At 57.5% G+C, this 18319-nt stretch overlaps 2 protein-coding genes across 19 annotated transcripts in view; both read left to right on the forward strand.

Annotated features, from left to right (window-relative positions):
* Nucleotides 1-720: 720 nt before the first annotated feature.
* Sh2d5 (SH2 domain containing 5) lies at nt 721-11835 on the forward strand. 7 transcript variants are annotated; one of them, XM_047566452.1, is made up of 11 exons: nt 721-799; nt 3763-3990; nt 4080-4207; nt 4499-4579; nt 5011-5097; nt 6179-6325; nt 7460-7711; nt 7857-8031; nt 8363-8471; nt 9282-9441; nt 10082-11835. In XM_047566452.1, exons 3-11 carry the CDS (start codon nt 4121-4123, stop codon nt 10283-10285), a joined length of 1302 nt encoding a protein of 433 aa, XP_047422408.1. In that variant the 5' UTR covers nt 721-799; nt 3763-3990; nt 4080-4120; the 3' UTR covers nt 10286-11835. The 7 variants fall into 7 exon arrangements, with proteins under 7 accessions (XP_047422408.1, XP_047422436.1, XP_047422445.1 ...); XM_047566480.1 differs by having other exon boundaries at nt 5011-5085; XM_047566460.1 differs by having other exon boundaries at nt 746-799; nt 3930-3990.
* Nucleotides 11836-13082: 1247 nt separating this feature from the next.
* Kif17 (kinesin family member 17) overlaps nt 13083-18319 on the forward strand; it is a 42178-nt gene continuing 36941 nt past the window's right edge. For all 12 annotated transcript variants that reach the window (XM_047526350.1, XM_047526315.1, XM_047526331.1 and 9 more), the window contains exon 1: nt 13083-13488. In XM_047526350.1, the coding sequence (XP_047382306.1) occupies nt 13258-13488 (231 nt within the window). In that variant the 5' untranslated portion in view covers nt 13083-13257. The remainder of the gene's footprint in view (nt 13489-18319) is intronic.

Below are 18319 nucleotides of genomic sequence, written 5' to 3' on the forward strand. Positions count from 1 at the left end.
CTCCTGGACCCTTCCGTGGTGTGGCGCGTGGGCAGTTTCTGGCGTTTTCTGCAGATTCCAGGTTTAATACACACTAAAGCCTTGACTGGCTTGGATTTGCTCTTTAATTTTCGGCACCTACCGCCCGCCTGGCTTGATGCGAACAAAAATGCTCGCCAGCTCAGTGCTGTGGCTGACACTGGCTGAATTCGCTTTCCCATTTTCCCAATCTAAGTGGATCTCCCTGTAATTCAAAGGACGGGGTCAGTCAATCCCGCCAGACGGGAAGAGGATGCGCGACACCGCCGCCCCGGCTGTCTTGGGGCTGAGGGAAGGTGAGACTGGTCCCCCTGCCCCAAAAGGCCAGGTCCAAACCACCATCGTTGAACGCAACTGTGAGCCAGGCTCTGTCCAGCGCTGAAGGGCTCTGGCCCAGGTGAGGGACGCGTTTGGACGACAAGCCTAGCCCCGGAAGAGGCGCCCTCGGCGAGCGCGGACAGCGCCCCCATCCCCCGGCCCTTTAAGGCGGAGCGCCCCAGCGCGGGTCGGCGTGGGCGGCGTCAGGGACCCTCGCGGCTTCTGATTGGTCGGCGCGGCCGAGCGGAGCGGCTTCGTAGGCGCCGATTGGTGGGCGAGGCCGGTGCCGCCGCCAGGTGATGCTGAGGGTCGGTTCCCGCGGCCACGTGGGTGGCGCGCGGCGCGGGGGTGGCGGGGGCGGGGCGGACCTGGGACTCGGTGGCGCCGGAGACGCGCTGGGCAGCGCTGAGGGGACCGCCGGCTGGAGCTGCGGGGACCCGGAACTCGAGGAGCTGCGGCCGCCGTGAGTGAGCGCCGAGAGCTGGGGGCGGGGCGGGCCCGGGGCGCAGAGGTGGGGAGGGTCTCGGAGCGCGAGGAGCACCCGGCGCCTCCCTCCGTCCTGCGTTTCCAGCACCTCCACCTGGCCTCGGGCTCCTCGGCCGGGGGACCCCCCTGCCCCGCCTGGGGACTGTGTGCCGAAAGCCTGGCGATGCTCCGCAGGAGCGACAGCAGCAACGCGGGTCACAGCCTACGCTGCGGAGCGCTCTGCCCCTCCAGGGGGCTAGCCCCGAGCCCCCAACAGCACTTTCCGCCCAGATGTCGTCTGCTGAGGGAGGCCGTGCTCGACCGCGCCGTATTAAATATTCCCAGCATCTCGTCTTCCTCGCGCCACTGAATCTTTTCTCGGAATCGCTCAGTCCCTCCCTGAATGTCGTCCCTTCACCCCAACTTGGTGCTTTGCGAGGACTGGGACTCTTGTCCTCCTTGCACATTGTAGGCGCTGGGAAATATTCTCAGGAGGAATAGATCAATGAACAACCCCAGGAGGGGTCCCCTATAATGATTCCCACTTCACAGCTGAGGAGCCAGAGGTTGAGAGACTAAGGGACTTTTCCAAGGTCATCTCAGCTGACCCTTTTAGACTCCACAAACCATGTCACTGATTGTGACAATACAGGGCAAGTGGCGTTGGCATCTGGGTGTTGGGGCGGTGGGAACCAGACGGTAGATTGGAGTCGTAGGGGCAAACTCAGGCCATCTGGCACAGGAGACAACCAGAGATGTTCCCCTGCCCCTGTGGCTGCTTCCTTGCCTCACTTACTGCTGGGCAAACAGGGACCCACCAAACTGCAGGGGGGACACCCTGCTTCTGTGGGTGAAGGTAGTCAATAGAAGGATGCCATGTCCTAGGGACAGAGTTTGCTTCCCATTGCCCACTTTTATGCTATGTGACCGTAGGCAAGTGACTTTGATTTCCTGGACAACCATTGGCTGAGCTCAGAGGTCCCAGTGCTTGACCACAAAGCAGGTCAGTCTGTACAGTTCCCTGTCCAGTTTGGAACAGGGCCACCTGGAAAACCTCAGAAGAGCAAAAGGAAAGCCCTAGACTCATTCCAAATATGTCTCTTTAGGAAGGTGGTGGCCCAGTGAGACGCCTGTATAAAACTTAATTCTGGTTCAAAGAGATAAGTGGGTATTTGTGCCTGTAGTGGGTGAGGTAGGTCCGTTTCCAGGGTTAGAATGAGACTCGTACCCTCCTGGTCCTCTGGGAACCCCCAGCTGAAATGCCCTGAGCTCCTGAGGCTAGGGAAGGAGGTGAGGAAGGGAGAAACTGTTTCCAAGGAAGCTAAGGACCAGAGGGACAGGTAGGGATGGGAGTTATGGTGGATGGGCTGGGCAGTGGAGAGCCTGTGGCCTGACCTCCCCACCCCTGCCACTGGGGACCCTGGGAACACTAGAAATTGCAACTCTGGATCTGGAGGGAGGAGGCCGTTTGCAGCCCTAGACAGAGCTAGCTGTCTGTGCGTGTGAGTGTGCTAACCCTTGTGGCTCCTCCTTACGCTTAGTGCCAGAGGGACCAAGTGGCAGGGGCAGGGTGTGGAGTGTGTGCTCGATCGCTCCCTCCCGCAGCTCTCCTTTGTCTCGTGGTTTTGTCTGTCTTCTCACCCCCTGTTCCCACTTCTGTTGCTGTGGCCTTTCCATCACCTGCACCCCTCCCCATGCTTATTATGTGATCCAGCCCCGTGATGTGATTATAAAGTTAAAAGGTGGCTTCACTGGAGCCTGTCATCTCCTTACCTGGAACAGGCGTCACGTGGCTTTAGAGCCAGTTGCACATCTAACTTTGCTTTATTTAAACATCAAAAGTACAGTAGAGAAAGGACGTGATGTGAAAAGTGATCTGGATTAGAAAGTAGAGGGTGTGACAGCCCAGAGGAGCAGGAGGGGGTGGTATGGAGGGACCTGGGAATGCTTCAAAGACACAACGTAGCCTTTCTTTTCCATCTCTTCCTGTGCTGGCTGCTCGTTGAAAGTAGTAGATGGCTGCTGCCATCTGCACACTAACCTGAGCATGGGGCTGAAGGTCATGGGCAGGTAGAGGAGGGGCTCTTGGCACGGAGCTTCTGTTCCACAGCACCCAAACCCTCCTCTCCAGTCACTTGCAAAGCTGGGTTCAGCACACCCAGGATACACCCCTCCCTGCCCAGGCCCTGTCTGATCTCTCCTGTCTCCTGGTGGGAGTCACAGCCCCCACACTGGTCTCTGTCTTGCCCTCACAGACCCCAGGGTCTACTGTCAGTGTGGCCCAGGCCAGAAGGCGACTGAAAGTTGTCAGCCCCTGCTGTCTTCTTAAGCTCCCTCCCACACAGCAAGCGTTGGAATTCCCATCCCTTGGGAGCAACGCTTGTTGAGCACTGGCTCCAAACCTGGCTGACTCAGTGCTTGATACCTGCCCAGCAGTCAGTTCTCATGGATTCCTTTCATCCCAAGTTTGCAGATGAGAGACGGAGGCTCAGGAGGTGAGGCAGCTTTCCCAAAGTCACACTAGATTGAACCTGGGGCTCTCTGACCCAAGTCAATAGTTACCAGTAGGCAAGTGAGAGAATTGGCCAGAAGTGGGGCCGGATGGGGGGCAGTGTCTGAGTTGTCCCCAAGAGAAGCTGGGAGAGCTGAGGTCTTGGCAGAGGCATCCGGTCGTTCTTTCTTGAAATCACTGGAGCACTGAGGCATTTATTCCGGTTATTGACACCAGCTGGGGTTCTGAGCTCTAATGGGAAACAGGTACTCGCCCTGGAGGGTAGTTTCATAAGGGAAGTTTACTCCTGTTGCCCACCAGTGGATCATGGCAGTGGGTCCCAGGAAGGACCAGAACCTGGGAAGGGCAGGGGGTAATGCGCCTCAGCCTGTGGACAATTGTCCACCTTCTCCATGTCCTGACTCAGCTTGAGTGCCTTGCCTGATTGGGTTCTGGGTTTGTGATCTCAGTGTGGCCAGGTGCTTTGGGAAGGGCCTGGAATCAGGCTGGCCACACGAGCCATGGCTTGTGAAGCAGGTCCCCAGCTCTGACCACCCCCGTGGGATTCTCGTGCCTGGAGCAGGCCCCTGAGGAAGTCGGCCCCATGAAGGCAGACGGGCTTCATCATTCTTTCCAGGGCTGTGTTCCCAGGGCCCAGGACATCGGCACACAGCAAGAACTCAGCAAGGATCTGTGGGGTAAATGAGTGAAGGGGGCGCTCGGGGCTTCTGATGGGGGCACTTGCCTTACCTGCTTGGAAACCAACTTTCTGCCCTGCCCTTTGCAGCTTTCTCTCCTTGAAGCTTGAAGCTGGGCACCCTGGGGGCCATGCAGAGGGCCGGAGCAGGGGGCCGGAGGGCCTCCGACTGCGGGCCTGCCCCCTACCGACCCAGGTGCATCACCAAGTTTGCCCAGGTGGGTGGGGTGCCCTTCCAGGTGTGCCCTGGTGAGGAGTCATTGGGGGTAGGCCCTAGGGGTGGGGAGCTTGGGGTCAAGGACCTGACCCGGGCTTTGCATTGCGTGTGCACACACAGGAGGTGGGGCCTCAGATGACCTGTGTGACCTGACCCAGGCCACCAAGGGTGTCCCTGCCCTCAGCTTGCCCCGCAGAGCAGTGTGCTGAGGGAGGGGGGACTCAGAGGATGGTGGTCAGGAGCTGTGGGCCTGACTCCCTGCCTTGCCTCCTCCCGCCCCCTCACCGAACAGTACGTGGGCTCCTTCCCTGTGGATGACCTAGACACCCAGGACAGCGTGTGGCTGGTGCAGCAGTGGCTGTGGGCCCTGAAGGTGAGGGAGACGGGGGCAAGGGCCACAGTCCCGGGATGCCAGGCTGTGAACGAGCCCTGAGACCAGATCCAGCCCCTCCCACATCACCAAGATGGGCATATGAAGCCCAGGCAGGGGCGGGATGAAAGGCACTGGAGAGGGGACCCAGTGGCTACCCATGCCAGGCCCCCGCAGCCCCATCCCTCATGCTCAGGGACTTCATCCACCTGGGACCTGTGCCCCACAGCTGGAGGCCACAGCCCAGAGACAGGGAGGTGGTCATGATGTGGCCATCTGTGGCCCTGCTCTTCTGCCAGGACCCATCTACACTTCCCTTGCTTCTGGGGTGTCCACTGCCCAGGGTGCTCCCCCTGAGCAGGCCTTGGTGGGTGGGACTGAGCAGGGCTGGCCTTGGAGGTGACGGCTTCCCCCACCAACACTCTTCCACCCAGGACTGTCCCCGTCGCCGCGCTGTCATCCTGAAGTTCAGCCTTCAGGGCCTCAAGGTCTACAGCGGGGAAGGAGAGGTAGGAGCCCAGGTGGGTGCGGGTGAGAACTCAATAGGAACAGTGGTCTCCTCCCTGCCCTGGCCTCATCTCAGCCCTGGAGAGTCCCTCTGGGGCCCCTTGTGTTCCTGTTTGCTCTGCCTTTGAGCAGTTTTTCTTTTTTGTTTTTGGTACCCGGGATTGAACCCAGGGTGCTTAACCACTGAGCCACATCCACAGCCCTTTTTATTCTGCACTAGGATTCCACTAAGTCATTTAGGGCCTGGCTGAGTTACTGAGGCTGCCCTTGAATTGAAACCCTCCTGCCTCAGCCTCCCAAGCCCCTGGGATTACAGGAGTGCGCCACCACGCCCAACTGAGCATTCTTCCATCAAGGACTAGTCCCCAAGGCCAAGCTCTGGCAAGTTTCTCACCCCTGGCCCTCCAAAACCTCCTTTGGGGGCCACTTTTGGCCTGAGCAGGGACATTATCCCATGAGGTTTTGGTAGGTATGCTGCCCAGTATTGGCTGGTGGGCTGTGGACAGCCTCAGCTGGAGCTGCCGGGAGCCCCTGCTTGGGCACCTGTGCCCCAGAACCATACCCCAGAGCTGTATCCCTTTCACCTAAGGTTGTGATGACCATGGAGTCCCAGAGCCAGGCCTTGCAGGCTCCTGGGGTTAGGTCCTGTGTCACTTTGTCACTTGCATGGCGTCACCGTACCCAGCAGCTCCATCAGAGAGGCCCTAGGGTTCTCCCACAGACACGTCACAACAGGACATGGCCAGAGGACTGTGCTCATGGAGAACCAGCAGCAGAGCCAGGATTCAGACTGTCTTCTGACCGAGCTGGCCACCACTGCCTTTTTCTGTGTTCATGGCAGCAGATCACTGCTTTGTTTCTCAGTTACGTGAAATAGGGGTGATCCCAACCTGCAGGCCACAGCTGGGAACAAGCCCAGTAGCCACGTGAGGGGGCTGTGGGGCGGCCCGCAAGAAGCAAGGGCCTGTGCCCCAGGAGCAGGTGGCCCTGCACTGGGTGTGCAGACTGAGTGTAGATGGTGCGGGGGGCCCTCAGGGCTGGTCACTGCTGCCCAGGTGGGTCTCATGAGGCCCGGTACCCACTCTGCCTGCCCAGGTGCTCCTGATGGCCCATGCCCTAAGGCGCATCCTCTACTCCACCTGGTGTCCTGCCAATTGCCAGTTTTCCTTCATTGCCCGGAACCCACGCAGCCCCCCCAGCAAACTCTTCTGCCACCTCTTTGTGGGCAGCCAGCCTGGAGAGGTATCTGGGGCCCAGGCTGGGGCGGGGACACCACTGAGGCTTGAGTGGGTTGTGCTAAACATCAGGGCAGGTTCCAGGGACAAAGGCCTTTTGGGATTGAGTGGGCTGACCTGAGCCCCCTCCAGGTACCCTTCCGCCCTTACCACACTGGCTCTGCCCACTGAAGATCCCCCAAGGCAAGGCAGTGGCCTCGACATTTCCTGGGGCCCAGAGCAGGAACTGGACATGCCCTTGGAGATGGGAGGTCGTGGCCAGACCCTTGCTCAGGCTGTCCTCCCTGGCTGAAGGCCTGCCTGTCCCTTCTCACTCCGCCCACCTCCACTCCTCTGCCTGGCTCCTGTGGAGTCCTGCGACAGGACCACACTCCAGCTTCAGTCTGTCACTAACTATAGACACTTGAGTTCTTTGAGAGAGGTGCCTCGGTCCAGGTCTTACTGTCCCAATGCATGGCCCTGGGCGGGTGGTGGGGTGAGCGAGCTCTCGGCAGGTAATCTGGGAAGTCAAAGCCAGTGTGGCCGTCATGTGACAGAGCCAAGACAGCCGGTTTGGGTCCATCCAGCAGAACTTGGCTGTCACTGCTGAACATCAAGCCCTGTGCTGAATCCTGGGGTGACGCGTAGCTGAAGCTCACAGTCCCGGCTTGCTGGGTCTGGCTGCTGTGAACGCGGGTGGGATGCGGGAGCCTGTACTGGGGGTTTTCTGTGCTCCACTTCGCTAAGTCCCCAGAGGAGCGCAGGAGGTGGGGATGAGGAAACTGAGGCACAAGGGAGCCCTGCCCTGCCCTGCCCTGCCCTGCCTGGGGTCACGGAGCTCCAGGCTTGAATGGAAACCCAGGCTCTAACCTCAGGGCTGGGGCTCTTGGCTGCGGCTCTTGAGAGGGGCGGGGGCAGTTACATGAAGGGACGGTAAGCCTGGGGGAGGCACGTGTAGCCCAAGTCATTCCCGCCCTCGTGGCTGACGCCTTGCACACGTGGTGCCTGCATTTGTTAAAGGATGAAGACAGTTGGTAGGGGAGGCTACTCGGTGGTGAGGTTTTCAGAGATAGGTGCTTTCCTGGAGGAACAGCGAGGGGCGCCCTAGCCAGGGACTGCAGGCCCCTGTGTGGCTGGTGCCTGAGGCCCTCCCCCTCCTCAGGTCCAGATCCTGCACCTGCTGCTCTGCCGCTCCTTCCAGCTTGCTTACCTCCTGCAGCACCCTGAGGAGAGGGCGCAGCCTGAGCCCTGCCCTGGGCCTGCAGGGGACCTGTCCCCGAAGCCACTCTCCAGCCCCGGGGGCCCCCCAGCTCTGGTGCGGGAGCCCTTCAGCCGTGATCAGCTTTCACAGAACGTCCATGCCCTGGTCTCCTTCCGGCGCCTGCCGGCAGAGGGGCCAGTGGGTGGCGGTGGGGTATGCAGCCCCCAGCCCAGGAGTGGAGGGAGCGGGGCAGGGATCTGGACAAGGGCTGCGGGTGGTGTTGGGTGAGGGGTGGTCTGCCTGACCAGCATGGCTGGGCCTGAGTCTGTCTGCCCATGGGCCCGTCTTGGTGCCCTAGAAGGAGCTGCCAGAGTCAGAAGGCCGTGGGGGTGCCCGCCATGCCCGCCTGGGGAATCCCTACTGCTCGCCCACGCTGGTGCGCAAGAAGGCCATTCGCAGCAAGGTGATCCGCTCCGGGGCCTACCGAGCCTGCACCTACGAGACGCAGCTGCAGCTGTCGGCTCGGGAGGCCTGTGAGTTGTGGGATGCCCCGGCCCTGTGCACCAGGGCTGGCAGAGGAGTGCCTGCATGCTCCTGGGGGGCTGTGGCTGCAACCCGTGGAGGCCTGGGGTGTGAGTGTGTGCGCATGGGCAGCTGGGCTTGTGTGGGTGGTTTGAACTTTAGCTGGGAGTGGGTGTGAGTGGGGCTGCTGTGTGTCACGAGTCTGCAGGGGCTGGATGTGCATCTGTTGGAGTGGGAGGGTGCCTGGGGTGGGGACAAAGGGAAGAGGGCCTGTAGTGGTGGGGCAGGCTGAACATGGCAAGTCTGGTCACTCTCCTTTTGACCCCTGGGTGGTCTCCATAGTTCCTGCTGCATGGGAGGCATGGCCCCGCAGTCCTGGTGGTCCCTCGTGCCTGGTGGAGAGTGAGGGCAGCCTGACAGAGAACATCTGGGCCTTTGCTGGCATCTCCAGGTAGGAGGGAACTGGCCTGGCCTAATGCCCAGCTCCTGGGGTTGGGCAGAGAACTAGTAGGGGGCTTCTGCAGGACCACGACATGAGTGCACCCTGTGTGTAGGCAGAGTGACCTGGCCTTGGCGACCTCAGGCCCATCATAGGCCAGCTTCTTCCTAGAAGTCAACTTTTTTTTTTTTTTTTGTACCAGGGAATGAACTCAGGGGCACATCCCCAGCCCTGTTTTGCATTGTATTTAGAAACAGGGTCTCACTGAATTGCTTAGCGCCTTGCTGTTGCTGAGGCTGGCTTTGAACTCACATCCCCCTGCCTGAGCCTCCTGAGCTGCTGGGATTGCAGGCATGTCCACTAGAAGTTAGCTCTTTAAACCTGTCTCCTGATGGGGTCTCAGAGGACCCCTGGGGAATCTTTTGAGCGCCTGAGAGCTCATTCTCATTGAATAGCAACTCTGGCCAGGTACTGTTGTGGGTTTTTTTGTTCTGTTTTGCTGGGGGATGGTGCTGGAGATTGAGCTCAGAGATGCCTTACCACTGAGTGACATCCACGGTCCCCACCTCTCTTTTTTGGGGACAGGGTTTCACTTAGTTGCTGAGACTGGCCTCAATCTTGTGATCCTTCTGCCTTAGCCTCCAAGTAGCTGGATCACAGGCCTGCACCAAGCAGCCCAGCTGGGCACTGTGTGTTTGAGGCATTTATTTACTCCTCAGGCTGCCTCTGTGCTGTCAGAGTTATGTCCTCACCCAGAGCAGCAGCCTGGGGCTGAGTCCAGAGCAGGGCGTCTAACCTCAGCCTCTCGCTTCTGCACCCCAGGCCCTGTGCTCTGGCCCTGCTGCGAAGAGATGTGCTCGGGGCCTTCCTGTTGTGGCCTGAGTCAGGTACCAGTGGCCAGTGGTGCCTGTCTGTGAGGACACAGTGCGGGGTGGTGCCCCATCAGGTCTTCCGGAACCACCTGGGCCGCTACTGCCTAGAGGTAGGAAGGAGGGCCCTGGCACTGTCCCATTTTTGACTCTGCTTCTTGCTGTGATGCCCCACCTTGTCCTAATTGGTGACCTCCTGAGTCTGCCTCAACTTACCCTGCTGACTCTCTGGCCCTGCCCCTAATCCCACTTTCTATCCTACTTCCTCTGCCCTGCTCTTTCCTCATAGGCCCTGCTGGCGCTGCCTCTAAGGCTCTAGGACAAGGGACATGTCAGGTCACTGAAGGTCCCACTCTCCATTGGGTGTTTTGGAGGGTCTTCTAGTAGAGTGGGACCTGGGTGAGGCCTCACATGTCTGTAGGGATCCTGGCTTTTAAAAGTCTCGCTTTCCCACAGCATAGCCCATCTTTAGCAGAGGAAGGAACTGACTCAGAGAGGGCGGGGCCTTGCCTGCACTCACGCGGGTTTCTGGGATGGGGAGCGAGGCTTTTCACACGTGTGCCTTTACTTGCAAGCTGCATGCCTCAGTCCTGCCCAGGTGGGAAGAGAGGAAGTGGGGTCTGGCCCTGCCATGGCCCTATAACTACAAGCCCTCGTTTCCTGCTCTCTAAAGTGGGCAGGGTCCTTGGAGGGGCGGGGTGCCTGGCGTGAGCATGGGGAAGGGGACTGGCACTGAGGACCCTTCCTCCGCAGCACCTGCCTGCAGAGTTCCCCAGCCTGGAGGCCCTGGTGGAGAGCTACGCTGGGACTGAGCGCAGCCTCTTCTGTCCCCTCGATGTGGGCCGCCTGAACCCCACCTACGAGGAGCAGGACAGTGGGCCTGAGGGCAGGCCCCCACGGACTCTCCGGCCCCTGGGCCATGCCAAGTCTGAGGCTGAACTTCAGGGCCTGGGCTAGGCCCTGCTCCAGGCCCCGCTTACCCGGCCCCTAGGCCTTCATAGCTGCTGTGCTCTCCCTGCTCCCCACTGGCCACCATTCCATCTTGTCTCTGCACCTGGACCAGTTTTCCATTCCTCACTGCTTGTGGGAGGGGAGCTCTGAGATTGGAGATTTTCAGTGGCTTCTCATAGGCCATGTGGTCCTATGAGGTTCCAGGCGGGTGCCAGGCCCTCCATCGCTTCTGGGTGGCTTTGGGGCTCGCCTCCAGGCTTCCACTCTGCTCCTGGCACGGAGCTTTCTGAGGGTTAGGGGGCTTGCTCAGCAGTGGAGGTGCAGCCCTTTCCTAAGGGGCCAAGTCTCTGGAGAGCCCCTGACAGGAGCCAGACACTGAGGGCATGTGAGCATGCCGGCCCCAGCTCAGCTCTGCCGGCCGGCAGCCAGCTGCCTGCCCCACTCACTCTGCAGACACCAGTCAGTTTGGCGACTGCCTTGGGAAGCCACTGATGTTGGCGTTTCCTTTAATGTAGTGCTGACCACGGCTGTCAGGGGCTACCCTTCTCACCACGCCAGCCCCTCTGGGGATGGGCAGAACAGAATTATCCACAGGCAGAAGTGAGGCCAGAGGAGGCCTGGCCTCAGCTGGCAGTGGGAGATACAGAAACCATCCTGGTGGAAGGCAGCGGCCCTGCTGGTGACCAGCGAATCCAGGGATCCCCTTCCTAAGTAAGCTCGCAGACAACTATGAATCTGCCCAATGAAGTGATAGGGCAAGTTCCTTCTGGATGAACTTCTGTCCTGAGGCAGAAGCCCAGTCATGAGTTGGGGGACCACCTTCTTCCCCATCCGGGGGTGGCATGTACCTGTTGGGTGCCGTGGGTCACAGACTTCTGACTCCCTGAAGAAGAGGGCAGTGCCAGCCGGCTAGAAAGGAGGAGGCAGCCCTGGGAGGGAGGAGGGGGCCTCCTGGAGGATCAGGCCTGTGGCGTCCTCATCCAGCCCCCGACCAGGACACAATCTTGTCGCTCTTTCAAGTCAAGTGACGTGTCCCATTTCAAGGGATAGAAGGAACTGTCCTCAGGGATTCTTCCCTGGAAATGTCTCTGACTTTATCCAAATGTAGGTGGGAAGTTGGGACAGCCATTCCCCCTGGAACTCACCCGCTGCCTGGGCAGAGCACTGGCCGGCAGTGGGAGACCCCAGCTCGTTCCCCGTCAGGGAGAAGAGTTCAGTGACATCTTCTGCCTTGGACAACAGCGTGGAAGATGTGCACTTAAGTAAACCAGGGATTGGCCCAGACTTGGGCTGTGGCTCATCTCTGGGAGGGCTGGGTCTTGTGTGAATTACCTCTGGGGACAAGAGATCGGGGGATGTTCAGCACACTGAAGGGACAAGCCTTCCCCCAAGCTCTTTAACATCCATCCAAACAGCATTTATTGGTGACATGATACCAACAGGGCAACGTTTTTGGCCCACGTGTGCAGGTTCCCCACATCTTGATTATAGACCACAATTTTGTCTTTGTTCCAACCAGCGCCACCTGGGGAGTCCAGCTTTCCTTACCGTGTGGACTTTGAAACAAATAAAAATAATTTCTTCGGATGGTCTGGTACTTTTCTTTGGAGGCATGGTCTTCATCTACTTCACCTGTATCGTTTTTGCCAGACATACACTCAGCTGATGCCTAGTGGTGAGCCAGGCAGAGCTTTTGTTCTCAAGGGCTCAGAGTGTCCAGAAGGAACATATGTAGGGAGATTTAACCAAATTACGGCCCTCTTCTGCCTTAAACCACCTTAAGGAAAAAGATTCAGCACCTTGTGCTCCGGCAACTTGTCACAGGACATTTGCACAGCCCAGATAGGTCTCATTGACCCCCTCCCTCTGCCTCACTCAGCTCCTCAGCTGTCATAGTTCAGCCCCAGTCAGTCTTGGGATACCTGACTGGACTTCCTAGACCAAAGTTCCCTTTTTACTTGTTCCCCCTGCCCCCTTCCCCCTGTGCTGGGGCTTTTGGCATGCTAGGCAAGTGCTCTACTGTTCAGGGACATCCTCAGCCAGAGGATCCCTTGTTAGTTGCCGCACAGAACTGGTTCTGTAGTTTGTAGTTCCTTTCATTGATGGGATTTTGTGGGGGTTTTGTTTTCAATGTCAGTCTCCCCTGCCAGACTGTGGCCTGCACGAAGGCTGTCTCCCCAGCATGTGACAGCTGAACCTCTGGCTGGGGGAAGTTGTGCTGAGCCAGGACTGCTAGGGCCAGGTTGCATTTGCAGCCAGAAGATTTGACTCAAGTTTCTGTGTTTGTTTTAAAATCTTGAGATTACGAAAGAACAGGTGGCATCAGAGAAAGCCGCACAGAAGGCTGCGGGCTCTGGACGGCCTTCCCCCGAGTCCACACAAGGGGAGGATTAAGGACTCCTCGATCGCCGAAGCCTGCGTGAGGCCTTGCCCTCGCGGGCTCTCCGCCCCGAGGTGCGGTCCAGCGCGGGCTTCCCGCTCGAGCTGGACCCTCTCCGCGCTGGGCCCGTGAGGACGGGAGCAGGGGGCCGACAGTGGCGCTGCCGCAGGCAGCCTCGCGGCCGGCCTGCAGCCCGGCGCTCCGGCGGGGAGAGGCGCCGGGGTTTGCGGAGCCGCCCTGTGACGCCACGGGCGTTGCCCGGCAACGGCGAACGCCGCGAAGGCGCGCGCGCGAGCAGGCGGCTGGGGCGGCTCCGGGCCCGGGTCCTGCGGCAGAGCCCGCAGCGCGGAACTCGCACGTCCCCCGCCCGGGCCCGGCCTCAGGGACGGGCGAGCCCGGGCGCGGGAGGAGGCGGCGGCCCCGGCTCGGGTCCTGCCACTCCCCCGCGGCCCCTCTCCTCCTCCTCGCGGGGCGCGCCGCCGGGCCCCGCCCCCCGCCGCGGCCCCGCCCCCGCCGCCGGGCCCCGCCCCCCGCTGCCGGCCCCGCCCCCGGCCGCGCGGCCTCCTGCCGGGACCCCGGCGGCCCCGGCCGCGGCGCCATGGCCTCCGAGTCGGTGAAGGTGGTGGTGCGCTGCCGCCCCATGAACCAGCGCGAGCGGGAGCTGAACTGCCAGCCCGTGGTGACGGTGGACTGCGCGCGCGGCCAGTGCTTCATCCAGAACCCGGGCGCCGCCGACGAGCCCCCCAAGCAGTTCACCTTCGACGGCGCCTACCACATGGACCACGTCACCGAGCAGATCTACAACGAGATCGCCTACCCGCTGGTGGAGGTGAGGGCGTCCTGCAGGCCGCCTTCCAGACCGGCGGTCCGGTCGGGGCCACCCGGGGGCCTGAAGGGTCCGCGGGCCCTGCCCCAGGCCGGGCGAGAAGGCCTTTGGGAGGGGGAGCAGGTGGACTCAACAGGTTGGTCTGCAGGCTTTCCTCCAGGCCGGCGACAGCTGGAACCTGCTTACCTACAGTGGCCGTCCAGGTCTGCTCTGAACCCAACGCCAAAGCTGGCCTGGACCCTGTCCTTTCCAGTGCCTTTCCTGAAGAACTCCAACCCCCAGGACCCGCTTGTCCTCCATCATCATCCCAGACATCCACCCCAACCATGGCCTGCACTTGGTCCCCTTTGAACCTTCCTCCGTGGCACCCTGATCCTCCCCCTGGGCCAGCACCTCTTAGTGTGGAAGGGTCTCTGGGCCCTGCTTCTGCTGAAGGCTGCAGGCTGGGCTTGTCCTGGCGGAAACCCTGTACCTGTACTCCAGTGGGTGTCCTCTGCCTCAGCATTTCAGGACAAAGCCAGTTCCTGGCTTTACAGGGCTTTTACCCTCGATGGTGGTGCGTTTGTGCTCCATAACAGGGAAGCACTCACATTCACACTTGGGGAGACTGAGGCCCAGAGGGAGGAAACTTGCCCAAACTTCCACACGAGTTTCTGGCAGAGATGGGGCAGGATGACGGACACCTCCTGTCTCCTGGCCAAGGGTTCTTTTCTTTCCATCGGCATCTCCACACCACTCAGTGAATTGTTAATCCAGTGACTTGTCATGGGCTGTTCCATAAAAAAGGAACAGTTGGGGTGATGCTGTATGTGCCCTCTGTGACTTATAGCTGTGTGGGCATGGTGGGCTAGCTGAGGCCCCAGGAAGTCCAGCTGTGGAGAAACTTCAGCTTACTTAACCCAGTGTTTCCAAAACAGATTTGGCATGGACACTTTCTGTTTTGACTGGCACGCCAGCTAACATCCTAAGAGCACCTGCTTTGGCTGCTCCCATCTCTTTTGCCAGGAACCAGTTAAAAACCTGTAGAGGATTGATGTGTCCTGAAGCCCAGAGCTCCTGGGTGGCCAGGACACAGGAGCAGAGACAACACCCAGAGTATGAGGGGCACTTCTCACAGGGGATGCTCCTGGACTCTAGGGATAGCCTGGTTATCCATTTGCTGGCCTACCTTCCTAGGCTCAAAGGGCCATGAGGGGTCATCTGATCCAACTCTCCTCTTACTGAATCCATGAATGTTCACCAAGTGGATACCAGCCCTCGCCTGCAGTGAGTGCAGTCATTTCCCAAAGCTCCCTGTTTCACCTGGGTTTTAGGGTCCCGAAAAACTCTTCTTCATACTGAGTCAAAGCCCTCCCTGAAGCTTTCAGGGATCCTGTCCTGGCTGTGTCCCAGGGATCCCCAAACACCTCTGCTCTGTCTGCCCAGGGGTGGCCCCTTGGAGATTTGAAGATCATGTTCCCTCTTGGTGGTGCCTCCTCCAGGGTTTTCAGCCTTGCTCTTGGGCTGGACTCCTGGTCCCTGCTCATGCTGGAATCATGCTCTGAGCAAGCCTCTCTGTCAGGTCCCCAGGAAGTCCCAGCTTGGAGAGGAAAACACTAAGGACAGGGCGATGGGCTTGTCAGAGCCCTTCTCCAGCTCTTTCTTCTCCTGAGTTCTGCAGTGCCGCCATGCTTCTGGACATGCCACAGAGCCTCAGACTCTGTTCATTTGTTCATTCATTCATTCATTCACTTATTTATTTAGCTAACTAAGCAACTAAATCACATCTCCATACTAGGCCCTATTCTAGGCATGGGGAGTGCATGTATTGGAGTATAGACTCTACCCTCAGCAAGTTCAAGGTCAGGGGGAAGAGCCCCTAAGCTATTAGTTCAAGGTGATGAACTAGAGGGAACTGTGTCCACATGAGGACATTTGAGGGGATGGTGGGGAGAGTGGGGGAGGGGAGGTCTCAGCTGAGATCTGAGAATGAGAAGAGTCAGCCAGGCAGGGAAGTGGAAGAAAGGGCCCTATGGGTGGAGACCAGCTTGTAGCATTTGATCTTCACAGGAAGAGCTGGTGTTATTCCTGATGAAGAAACAGGCCTGGAGAGTCATGGAACAAGTTAGGGACAGTCCGATTCCCAGTACCCAGGTCCCATGCTCCATCTGCTGCCTTCTATTAAAGGAGAAGCACGCAGATCATCTGCAAAACACACACAGGTCACGTTCCCGGTTGACTCTGAACCAGAAGCAGGTGCAACATTAGGACCTAGGGCCAGGTGCAGTATCTGGGGACTCTGACCCTGCTCTGAGGGCTCTTTGGCTGGTGACTAGGCCCCAGGGCAACCCCCAGGGAGCCTTCTGTCCAGTCCTGCCACACAAAGCCCCCAGCACTTCTGACTGCCATTTTCTGAGCTTTTCTCCCCCACCCCTTAAAGCCAGACACCAATCCCCAACTTTTGTCCCTGGGTGACTTTTTCAACTCTCTTGGGTGCTATCTTCTCCACACCACCCCTGGTGACTCAGGATGCCCTCAGTTGCTCTCCTTCCTCCCATCCTGCCTGTGGCCTGGTTGGGGACCCTTCTTAGCCTGCAGCTCTGCCACCTTTTCCTGCCCCTTCACACCCTGGCCTCAGAGTCACCTCTGCTGACTCATCCCTAGTCCATGCAAAGGGCCGCATACCAGGCTTCTGCCGCATCCAGGCTGAAGAGGGTAGCCCTGGTTTCCAGAGACAACAGTGCAGTAGAAGTCATAGAATTGGTCCCTGGGACATTTGGAGGAAGCAGAAAGGGGGTGTGGGGCAGCGTAGGACATGTTTTAATTTTAATTTCAATAGTAAACATGTAATCTCCAATGCAATGTCATGGGAATTATTGCTGAGGATGATACCAGGTTAAAGAGAGTCCGTTTCTGGGCTGGGGTTGCAGCTCAGCGGTAAACCACGCGTGAGGCCCTGGATTCCATCCCCAGCACACCCAAGAGGTGTCCAGTAACTGCTGATTTCATGAAAACCCTTTAGTGAATAGTAACACAGGTGACGTGGCAGAGCTGGGGTGGCTGTGCAGAGTGGCAAGTGTTTGCGACTTGTTCCCTGTTGTGTGCTCTTTTTTGAGGATCTGGGGTATCAGTTGTTAGGTGGGACTTTTTCAAAAACTTTGTTTTGCCTTGGAAATAATCTAAAATTGTTTTCTACAGAGAGCGTTGTCCTATAGACTTTTCTGGGATGATTAAAATGTTCTGTGCCCACCATCCATATGGGGCAAATGGCACTTGGAATGAGGCTAGTGCTACTGAGGAGCTAAATTTTAATTTTATTTAATTTTAATTAAGTTAAATTTTAATAGCCATATGTGACTGGGGGCTACCATACTGGATGGTACAGTTGACAGTGCTTTCCAAGGCAAATATCCTGTGAGCTACATACATAATTCAAGCTTCTCTAGTGGCCACATTTTAACAATAAAAGGAGACAGTTAAAACTAATTTTAAGACTATAGTTAACCCAAGCTGGGTGGGTGGCACATGCCTGTAATCCCAGCAACTTGGGAGGCTGAGGCAGGAGGATCGCAAATTCAAGGCCAGCTTCAGCAACTGAGCAAGGCTCTAAGCAAGTTAATGAGACGCTGTCTCAAAATAAAAAAAATAAAAAGGGCTGGGGATGTGACACAGTGGTTAAACACCCCTGGGTTCAATCCCTGGTCCTGGGGATAAAAAAGAAAAGAATATAGGTAACCCAATAAATCAAAATACCATTTTAGGAAAAAATATAATAAATATCATCTTTATAAAAGAATATTAATGAGATATTTTACATTTTCTTTCATACTAAATCTTCAAAATCCATATGTATTTTGTGCTCCTGGCACGTCTCAGTTTCAATCATTAAACTGAAATGAAGCAAAAAATAAAGTTGTGATTAATGGAAGAATATTTTGTATTGCTTCCGTCTTTTGTTGTTGTTTGATTGTTGTTTTTGGTTCCTGGGGACCGAATCTACTGGTGCTGTGCCACTGAGTTTCATCCATAGCCCTTTTTTTTTCTTTTTATTTTGAGACAGGGTCTTGCTAAGTTTCTGAGGCCGGCTTTGAACTTGCGGTCCTCCTGAGTCACTGGGATCACAGGCCTGCACCACTGCACTCCCTGCTGCTTTTGTTTTTAAATTTAAATTGATTAAAGTTTAAAAGGCTGAGATGTAGCCCAGTGGTAGAGCACTTCCCCGCATGTCTGAGGCCCAGGCTTGCTCCTTAGTACCACAAAAAAGTGTTTTTAGTTAAAATAAATTCAGTTCCTCATTTGCACCAGGCACATGTCCAGTGCAGCTAGCAGCTACCCCAGTGCACGGAGTATTTCTTTTCTTTTTAAAATTTATTTTGGGTTGGTGTGATGGCGCACCATGTAATGCCAGTGGCTTGGAAGACTGAGGCAGGAGGATTGCAAGTTCAAAGCCAGCCTTAGTAATTTAGTGAGGCCCTAAGCCATTTAGCAAGACTCTTCTCAAACTAAAACATTAAAAGGACTGGGGATGTGGCTCAGTGGTTAAGTGCCCCTGGGTTCCATCACCAGTACCAAAAAAATGTTTTTATTGGTGCACGATAATTGTGCATAATAGTGGGATTCATTATGCGTATTCGTCCTTGCATATCGTATTTCTTTTCACATAAGCTTCGTTCCTGGTTGGGTCACATTGGTACTGTGGAGCCACTCCATGTATTTCCAGGGGCTTCATGCCCCTCTCTCTCCTGGCACATGGCTCGAGAAGCCCAGCCACAGGCCACAGGTGATTGCTCCTGCCTGTCCCCACTTTTGACGGGTGGAAGGGTTCATGTGTGAAACCCACCGCACTGAAGAGCTG

This window comes from Sciurus carolinensis, chromosome 1, assembly GCF_902686445.1.
Source record: "Sciurus carolinensis chromosome 1, mSciCar1.2, whole genome shotgun sequence".
Lineage (NCBI taxonomy): Eukaryota > Metazoa > Chordata > Mammalia > Rodentia > Sciuridae > Sciurus > Sciurus carolinensis.

What these genes read in the sequence shown, in the direction of transcription:
- Sh2d5 (XM_047566452.1), top strand. Translation starts at nt 4,121, where the DNA reads ATGCAGAGGGCCGGAGCAGGGGGCCGGAGGGCCTCCGACTGCGGGCCT. An exon ending in AAGGAGAGGTAGGAGCCCAG is followed by an intron (nt 5,098 to 6,178) that starts GTGGGTGCGGGT and finishes CTGCCTGCCCAG; the next exon opens with GTGCTCCTGATGGCCCATGC. An exon ending in TGGGCAGCCAGCCTGGAGAG is followed by an intron (nt 6,326 to 7,459) that starts GTATCTGGGGCC and finishes CCCCCTCCTCAG; the next exon opens with GTCCAGATCCTGCACCTGCT.